The 9637-nt window shown below is 42.0% G+C and overlaps 4 protein-coding genes across 4 annotated transcripts; 3 read left to right on the top strand and 1 right to left on the bottom strand.

The window, feature by feature from the left end:
* Window positions 1-665: 665 nt before the first annotated feature.
* Window positions 666-2372, top strand: PCOAH_00018140 (Prenylated protein; the record flags this gene model as incomplete). Its single annotated transcript, XM_020058623.1, has 7 exons — window positions 666-742; window positions 952-1021; window positions 1156-1268; window positions 1457-1586; window positions 1739-1795; window positions 2024-2108; window positions 2305-2372. 7 exons carry the CDS (start codon window positions 666-668, stop codon window positions 2370-2372), a joined length of 600 nt encoding a protein of 199 aa, XP_019914012.1.
* A 695-nt stretch (window positions 2373-3067) lies between these two features.
* Window positions 3068-4750, top strand: PCOAH_00018130 (Uncharacterized protein; the record flags this gene model as incomplete). Its single annotated transcript, XM_020058622.1, has 1 exon — window positions 3068-4750. One exon carries the CDS (start codon window positions 3068-3070, stop codon window positions 4748-4750), a length of 1683 nt encoding a protein of 560 aa, XP_019913993.1.
* Window positions 4751-5746: 996 nt separating this feature from the next.
* PCOAH_00018120 (Nucleotide binding protein) lies at window positions 5747-7054 on the top strand (the record flags this gene model as incomplete). The annotated part of the gene is made up of 1 exon (XM_020058621.1): window positions 5747-7054. The coding sequence occupies one exon, from the start codon at window positions 5747-5749 to the stop codon at window positions 7052-7054; it is 1308 nt and encodes a 435-aa protein (XP_019914272.1).
* Window positions 7055-7334: 280 nt separating this feature from the next.
* On the bottom strand, window positions 7335-9097 carry PCOAH_00018110 (DNA primase large subunit; the record flags this gene model as incomplete). Its single annotated transcript, XM_020058620.1, has 2 exons — window positions 7335-7401; window positions 7518-9097. 2 exons carry the CDS (start codon window positions 9095-9097, stop codon window positions 7335-7337), a joined length of 1647 nt encoding a protein of 548 aa, XP_019914169.1.
* Window positions 9098-9637: the final 540 nt, after the last annotated feature.

Raw genomic sequence — 9637 nt, 5'->3', positions numbered from 1 at the left:
GTACACATGGTTACCGTTCTGGAGATATACATATATACATATATATTCTTATTGTTCGTTCATTTTTTTTAAATGTCAGCATTTTTCACTATCTCTTTTTGGGGAAAATACAGAAAAGTGAATTTTGTTTTTTATTCTTTTAACCTTTATTTTTTTACTCTTTTATTTTTCCGTTTAGAGATGTTTAAAAAAAGGAAAAATTGCATCGTTTCGCTTCGTTGCCCTCGCTTTAACCGGCCACCTCGGGAGATAACTCTTTTCAAGGATAATCTCATCATTTGACATTTTTACGTATATTTCGATTCTCCGATCTGTGGAAATTATTCTGTGCAACGCGTCTTCCCCCCTGCGTGTCTCCGCATATTTGATTGCACACCGTCCGTGACAAACTGTATCCTTTTAACCTCCGAACTAGCAACGAGTGTACAGTACACATGCAATTTTTGTTAATTTACTTTGGTCAAATTATTCAAATAAAAGGGGCTCTTCTCGTTTTCGCCATGTGCTAATCGTGCCACACACATGTACATTATACATATATGCATGTACGTTGTGTGTATATATGCTTATGCGCACAAGAACAGGCGAAATTCGAAACGGATATATAATGCCCCCCCTGTCGGCCCCTTCTTAAACCTGCCCTTTTTCATTCTTGCCAAATAAAGATGAATTTACTAGCCATTATTTTGACCAGACATGTAGATGATATTATTTTCCTTTGTTCCGCCACTGATTTGAATGCGTTAGGAAGAGAGGCAAAGCGATCCCCCTTAAGAGGACCACTTTAAATGGCACAATTTAAAATGACGCTCGTTACATGGGCATAATTTCGCTCACGTGGAGTAGCTCCCGAAATGGGCATCTCATGGCAACCCGCATTTCCGGGGAGTGCATATAGGAGTAGTTTGTGTTTTTCCCCCCCAACCACCATTTCCACTTCCCATTATGCAGATATTCTTTTATCAAAAAGAAGGCCTTCAAAGAAGCCGCGTTTTTTGTAGCTAGGACGGTTCCGTCAAGGGTTGGCAAAGACGGCGATATTGCCTTCGCAGCTGTTGGGGTGTCCACATACCACCCACTGCAATGCATTATAGAACGCACAATATGTGTGCCTTTTCTCCGATAACCCTTTTGCCATTACCCCCTTCCGCGCAGATCGAATACAACACGAAGGAAATCATCACACATGAAAGCAACACAGTCTTTGCATTCAAATTCTCGGATAATATCTGCCCGGTTGTAATAGCCACGGATGATTACCCAGAGAGGTACTTTTCTTTTTTCCTTCCATTTTGTGCGTCGAAATTTGCTAATGGGTGGATAACAGGAGGGGAATACCTTTCCCCCTTTTTTTTTACCTTTATGGTGTATGCCAAAAAATACGATCCCCCCATCTTCGCCGTTTATGCAAAAAAGGGAGTTGCTCCATCCCCCCCCTTTTTTTTCCCCCCCACAGAGTGGCCTTTTATATGATTAACGAAATTTACATGGACTTTATTCGCACCATTCCGAAAGATGTGTGGTCGGAGGTAAAGCAGGACAACAAAATTGACTTCAATTTGAATTCATATCTGTCCAAGTATAAGGTGAGTCATATTAAGGGGGGTTCTTAAAAAAAAAAAAAGGAAACAGTTCCCTCCCAAATATATGCACAGTTAACTCGTTTCCCACGAATACGTATGAACTGTGTGCATGAAGAGTAATCAACACTGAACCGATGATCTTCCTTCCCTCTCAGGACCCACTGACGTGTGATGCCATAGCCAACACAAATATGAAAATCAGCGAGAACATTGTAAGGGTGAAAGAGTGGATTAGGGACGCGTATCTGTTTGGGCCAGTTATCGAATGACCTAACAGGCATATGCGTTCCCCTTTTCGTTTTATCTTATGTGTGCAATGAGGATATGGAAAGGGCAGCCTAACATCTCGACTAATTCTTGACCTTTTGATGCGCCATGAAGAATGCACACAGTGTACATTATTTTTTTCCGCCTCCTCCCCCCCTTCCTCTGCTACGCAGGAAAAAGTGAGAACAACTATGGACGCACTCATCAGGAACAGGGAAAATTTGGATGTCCTCGTCGACAAGAGCAAGGATCTTTCGAGTAAATTCACCTCATCGCTATTCTCTCCTTTGGAAAAGGGGGAAGGAGGGGGTCTATGTTCTTGAGACCATGATCATCTGAATATTTTTCTCCTTGCACACCCTTTCCATGCAGCTAGTTCTTTAACTTTAACCGCTTCATTTGTCCCATCCACGCACACGGATTTTTTTACTTTTTTTTTTTCTTTTTTGCTCAGCTACGACTAAGCAGTTATTTAAGCAAAGCAAGAAACTTAAAAGGAAACAGTGTTGCAGGATTATGTGATTTTTGATTCATTTCTTCTTCAATTACGAGCATTTTTCCGTCACTTTTTTTTTTTTTTTTTGTCATTTTTGTTCCGCTATTTTTTGCACATGAAAAGTTGCCTCTGGTCATTTTTGATTTTCTCCCTATAGAAAGAAAGCTCTTTTTAATTAAGAAAAAAAAAACACATAAATGTAAATATAAACATAAATATATGTAATTTTGCAGATTTGCTTTTTCCAAATCGGAAATGCACACCGAATCGTTATAGTAAGTCTACATTTTTTTTTTTGCATCTCCCGCGTCCGCTTTGAATGAAGAAAGAAGGCTTCCTGCTGGCGCGGCTGTATGGAACTTGAGTGGGTAAATTCGTAGGGGGGGGATAAAAAGGAACGAAAAAAAAAGAAAAAGACAGAATTTCTAAAGAGATATGTTGCTTCGCCAAAATGTACCCATCGTAGCTGCGCGGTTCATCACGCACTGCTCTGTGTGCAGAAAAGGGGACAAGCACAATGCGACATAAACCTACCAAGCAAGGGAAAGCCGAAACGGTCGAAGTGTTCACACCGAAGTCGGGTTCCAAGCAGGTGTGTGCTCTGGACGCAGTTTCGGTTGCGTAGGGCAGGACAGTTGAAAAAGCATTCGCAAGTCTATACGGGCCATCCCTTCCCCCCCTTGGCCGATTTGCCAAATTCTATTGTGTTGATGCCGTCCTGATGAAGGGGCAGGGCGAGGGGCGGAAAACTCCCACGTACAGCCCCATAACGGAGAGCCTGTACCTGAAGCTGAAGGACCCACTGGGGCCATACGTCAATTTAAGCAACTCCCCCCCGTCGAGCGAAAAAAGAAAAAAACTCCACAAACGAATAAGCTTCAGTAGCTTCTCAAATACCACATGTAGCGACATCCAAAAGGTGAACAGTTATTTACCCATAGAAAATAATATCGTCCTGCTATCTCTGGGAAATTATTCTTTCAAAGTTGGACTGATAAATAAGTATGACTGCAAATTGCAAAGCTTGCGGGTACCCCAAATGGAAGTCATTGAACCATGGAGAGAACTGGGTTATGCACATCCACCATATAAAAACTACGATATCATAGAAGAGTGCCTTTTCCACTGCTTCAGTAATTTTTACAAAATAAATTTAAAAGACAAAGATTTGTTTATTCCCTTTTCTAGCATAAATAGTACGCATGATTTTTCCACCCTGGGGGATATTTTATTTGACACATTTCAAGTGCAGAGTGTGACCTTTAGGGAGCCCTCTTTTCTTTCTTCTCTCATCATTTTAGAAAATCTAGCGAAGGAAAAAAAGGAGAAGCAACACGGGCGTGAGGTCCTACTTTATAGAGATGATGAGAAGGACTCATCTACAAATTGTGACTGCGCAGGTGAAACCTTCGTAACGGGAGCAGAAAAAGACAAAGGGGAATTTAGCACACAGCGGAAGAAAATAGTGGGGAAGGAACCATACCCGGAGGAGTGCATCGCGAACCTACACTCCTTAAACTTGTTCAATTTTACAGCTATCTTAGTAAACATCGGAAGTACTAAGACGACCTGCACCCCTGTGATAAATGGAATCCCCCTGCCCGACCTGACAAGCACCTACCACATCGGGGGGTACGACATAGACAATCAAATTTTCGACGAAATGAAAAAAAATAAAATCTACCAAAAGGATGTATCAATGGAGGCTGCAAAAATTGCAAAGGAGAAACGGGTATTCACTCCAAAAACTAGAGAAGACTGTGGTTATCTTTCCCTACTTTACGATCGAACTCCGCGAAATTATTTAGTTAGTTCCTTCGAGTTACATTTTAATAAAATATCCTCCTCAGCTGTGACTTCTACTGAAATATTTTTCTCTCCATGTTATTTGGGGAATTACTTAAAAACGGAGTCATACAAGCAGCTGCACACGTACGATGTGAATGAAGGATTTCGTTTGAGTGGGTCTCCTAGTTGGATCCCAAACTTTACTATAAGGGAGTCCTCCCCCAGTTGGAAAGTCAACCTGAGCTCCGCCCTCACAGAGAGCACCCTCCCCTGTGTAATTTACGACACCATTCAAAAGTGCCCCATAGATACTCGAAAGGAACTCTTTGAAAATATTTACCTGACGGGGGGATCAAGCATCATCAGAGGATTTCGTGAAAGATTACAAAATGAATTATATGACTTTGTTAAAAGGAAAAACTTTTACAGCAACGTTTGTATCAATGTGCATGCTGTACGGAGGAAGATGCTTCAAAAATATGCCACCTACTCGGGGGCTCACTACTTTTTGGAACTGTTCGATTATCACAATTATCAAATCACACGGGCGGACTATCAGGAGTGTGGCGACAGCATCCTGGAGCGTCTGAGTTTGCAAGGGAAGCTTCTTTTTTAAACTTTTTTTACCCCTACGTAAATTGGGGCTCTTGTCCAGCAATCACCCTACATGGTTCTATCCAGCATAGAGAAGACGACCCATGTCGAAGTAGCGTTACGTTTGGCGTTTCCAATTGTGTCTTCCCTACTTCGCGCGTCCTGACTGCACAGTTTTGTTTCCGTTCAGTGACTATCATTTGGGGGGAGGGGGGGTCACCTCAAGGTTGTTCGGTTATCCACTAGGTAGCTACACATTTACTTCTTTTCATTCTCATTTTTGTTGTTTACCCTTTTACTTCCACTTCGCGATGTCCTGGTCGCATTTGTGCTTTCGTTTTACCCCCCTAACTTTTTTTAAAAAAAATCACTTATCACTCTTTAACACTAAAATGGGATGTGACAAATTTGCTTAAAGGGGGGATGCCCATGTGGGGGAATTCACTCCCCGGCGCTGCTGCCCCTACGTAGCCAATCCGCCACAACATCAGTAAGGGAGGCACCTCAACGGGGCACCTCTTTCCCTATTGGGAGAAAATTCCCAAAGTCCATGGATGCGTAATATATTGCACAAAAGGTTTGATAGGTTGCATCATCAACATAACTGCTCCTTTGTCATTTTTTTTTTTTTTTTTTTCGAAGGTGTAAGCGCCCCCCAGGAGGCAATGCCTGATCAGCCCTTTTACCAAATCGATACTGCACTCTCCGCATGTGGCACACAAATTGGCAAATTTTGGCAAAAAAGAAAAAAAAAACGATGCGGCCGCTTCCCCTACAGTTGCATTTTTTCCTCCCAGGAACAAAATTGAAAGCGTTTTTTTTTTCGAGCGGGGTGTAGCTTCCACACATATGTTTAAGGGTTTATGAAAGTGTTGCCCATTCATCTGTGCAAACCGCAGAGGGAGGTTCTACAAATAGCCAGTCGCGTAATTTGTGCCCTCCCCTCACATGTATCACTGCTTAAAGCGCCAATCGGAAAAAATATACATAGAGGAACAGCAATTAGGTGGCCATACATATGTATGCCTACACGAGGAGAAACGCCATCCCCATTCTGATTGGGTCATTGGCAGGATTGACGATAAGCTACCTATTCGCCAACAGGAGGGAAGTGCGAAAATGTTTGGCGTGCACGGTGGAGAGAGCCATAGCCAAGTGGAAAATGAGAAAATGTGGCCGTCACGCGAAGGATGGAAAAAAGCACCGCAGTAGTGATGAACAACGTGGTGACGGGCAAGACATCCCAGAAGGGTGCCCAGGCATGGAGAACGAACAAGCAGGGAAGTCGAAAATCTGCGAGGGGTGCCCAAACCAAAGAATTTGCAACGATCCAGAATTGAAGAAAGAAAAGGAGAAGGAAAAAAATCAAATTTTTAATCAAGTCCAAGAAAATTTAAAAAATGTAAAATATAAAATTTTGGTATTATCTGGAAAAGGAGGGGTAGGAAAGTCTACAGTAGCAACTCAGTTAGCCTTTTCATTATCCTACCTGAACTACGATGTAGGTCTCCTCGACATTGATATATGTGGACCGTCCATCCCAGTCCTAACGCAAACAGTGAACTGTGACGTTAACTATAGCATGAACGGATGGGTTCCCATTTATAAAAATAATTTGTCTATCATGTCTGTGGGATATTTACTGCCCAATTTTGATGACCCAGTTATTTGGAGGGGTCCCAAAAAAAATGGACTAATTAAACAGTTCTTGTGTGATGTCTACTGGAAGAGTTTGGACTTTTTAATTATAGACACACCACCAGGAACGAGCGATGAACACCTTACCATTTGCTCCTATTTAAAAAATAATTTAAATGGGTGCATAATAGTTACCACGCCACATATCCTATCCATTTGTGACGTTAAGAAGGAGATCGAATTTTGCAAAAAAACCAACATCCCCATTTTAGGAATAGTAGAAAATATGTACCAATCCGTTTTTGTTTCCAACTACACGGTCGATAAAATGTGTGCAGAGATGAATGTAGACTATGCTGGTAGGATCACCTTCAATCAGGAGCTCATTAATGCATGTCAACATGGGGTTGGTTGCTGTGATCTGGATGCTTACAGTTCATCCTCCAAAGAAATTTTTCAACTGTGCAAATTTTTCGTCCAGAAGATTTTACAAAATTGTGAGAATATGGCGAACTCCCCGGGTGAGAACACTCAACTGGCTCATTCGAAAAACCTTGGTAATTCCAATGATGAAGAGGAGACTCTACAGCAGAATGGAAAATCCGACCAGTCGAACAGTTCGCAAGTGCAGATGCTTCGCCAGTTATTAAATCAAATTAGCCAACTGGTTGGGGAAAACCCGGAATGAGTAATTGAATTTGATTTGCCAAGGGGGGGGCATTAGTTGGGTTACTTCCCATTTGGGGTGTATCACCAGGGGGCCAAAAGTGCGAACACAAAAAAAGGACATAGGGGGAGGAGGCGAGTATGTATGCAAAGGGGGAGCACATTTGCCTTCTTCCACTTGCTCACGCTTGCCCGACCGCGTAGTGTGCACGGCGCTACGGCTCCACCGTAGTGCATCGGGTGATCGTGGCAGTCCTATATCAAATTCCGGCCGTGTAGAATGTGCACCTTCGGGAGGGGGTTCAACTGGTGGTTGCCTTTTCCGCACCCGTTTTGCTTGTCCCGTTGGTTGCCTTCGATTTGTAGTACCTGCGGAGGGGGGAAATGAACGTATGAGTGAAGCGGCCACGCAGTTGCAACCGATTGGGCGTATACGCCTACATGTGGGAACGATCAACTCGATGACCCACTTGTGACGCGCTTACTTCCTACTCTCGATGTAGTACGAGTTGGGGTGATTGCCCACCCCGTCGGCAGTCGAGCCGGGGTGCATTTCCATGAAGAACTTCACGCAAGCCATCTGGTATTCATTGCTCATTTTGAAAGGCATGATATTTTTTATCTGACTATCAGTCAGCCCAAAGAAGAAGAGAAGGCTTTTCAAGTGAGCCTCGTCGAAGTTCTTAAAAGGACACCCATGAGTATCTCCACTTGAAGGAATAGGAAAATTATTTATAATTCTGGAGCAATTATAGGGGCTAAAATCTGTTTTTTTCCCCTCCTTGCCATACATATAGCGTATAGTATATCGATGCTCCTTATCAAATTTATCTGGTTGTAACCATATGGATCTATTCGTGTGGATGTTTTCCTCCAGTGTCATTCCCGCCCCTTTTAAGAACAACCACAGCTGTTGCCTTCCCCAATGTTTCAGATGTTTTTCTTTTATAAAATTTACGAAGATTCTACGCATACAAGGGGGAAACGACTGCTTATAAATATTATACAAATTTTGTGGCATGAGTCTAGTTTCCTGTGTGTGTTCATAATTCTGTCTGTAATCCTTCGCAACGTATGCCTTTGGTAGTGCCGTCAGGAAGGAGGATATTCTACTATCATTCTGCACATTAAGTAGCAGTTTTTCATTCTGATCTAGGTGTTTGAAGGACTCCTTAATGGTTATTTTAAACTGAGTGACTAAAATAACGTCTAAATATATATCTGGTACATATGCAATCGCTTTATCTACACACACCTTATGATCTTTCACTAAAAAGTAAGCATCCGGAAAGAAGGGAATTTTAAAAACCTTTTCGATGGTATCCCTATTAGGGATAAAGGACGTATATTTTTCCCACGCTTCATCTTTCGCCCCAAAGGATGATATCACCGGTTTGGATAAAAATTCATAATTTAAATTTTCCCTTTTTAACAAATGAATTAATCCTCGTTCACTTTCTCCAAGGTTATGTGAATTCAATACGTTAATATTTTTTAACTCATTTAAGCGAAATATAAATAGTTTTAATTCCTGCTTTAGGAACCACTGTTGTTTTTCCTTATCTTTTGCAAAAGCTATTCTTAAGATATAGTGGGATAACAAATCTGTCATGATTATATTTTCCATTTCTTCTTTACTGTAATTTTTCATAGACTGAATTCCAAAATTATATTCGAATATTTTCTGTCTGATTTGTTTATTTTTACTATCATTGTAGTTATTAGCTGAGTTATCCTTGTCCATCCTCCCTTTTGTGTTGTTATTTGTGTCCTTTTCTTCCTCCCCGCTGATGCTACACGTATCCAGGAACTGCAACAGGGCCAGTCGCTTTGCTCCTATTTCCTGGAAATCACTTAAACTGCAGTACCCAAAAATCGGGGGGTACTTGTACAAACTTATGGGCATATTAAATGGGTATATACACCCGTAGTAATCGAAGAAGTTCATCTTCTTTCCATTGCTATTGATTTCGTAGTTTTTTATCGTGATGTTTTGGAGCTTCTTCTCGTTCATCCTTCCCTTTTCTACTGGCGTGCCGTTGATCGATCTCTTTCGCACGATCATCTTGCTCTCTCCGGTTGAGTGGTCAGCCAAAAGGGGGAAAAAAATATATATATCAATGAGGGTGCTTATGGGGATGTCCCTATCTGTGTCTTATCTGCGCGCACCTGACTCCGCACCACTTTGAAACACGAACGGGTTTAAGCGTTACTTATTCAAAAGCGGTGTGACGGCTGCACATATTTATCACCAGGCACACAACTGTGGGGAACACAACCGTGGAATGGTCATGGACACAAATGTGCGCTTAGGGGAGTGCCTTCCGAGAAAAGGCCAAATGGCTGCTTGCAATGGCCTGTGCTACGCTCCCGTGAAGGCGTAAATCTTCTAAGTGTGCCTTCCCTGGGGAATCATAACAAATAAAAATGGTTTCTTTTTTCTCCTCGACCACTCATGTGGGCCTTGTACCATTTCGTGCAAAGCGTTTATAACTTCGCTACTTAGCCCCTTGGCTGCTTTGGTGTGCCACTCCACACTTACCCTCTTCAATTGCCACAAAATTGGTGCGATTTTTTTTTTTTTTTTTTGCCTTATTTTAGAATA

This window comes from Plasmodium coatneyi, chromosome 7 (genome assembly GCF_001680005.1).
Source record: "Plasmodium coatneyi strain Hackeri chromosome 7, complete sequence".
Lineage (NCBI taxonomy): Eukaryota > Apicomplexa > Aconoidasida > Haemosporida > Plasmodiidae > Plasmodium > Plasmodium coatneyi.
This window is presented reverse-complemented; position numbering and strand designations above follow the sequence as displayed.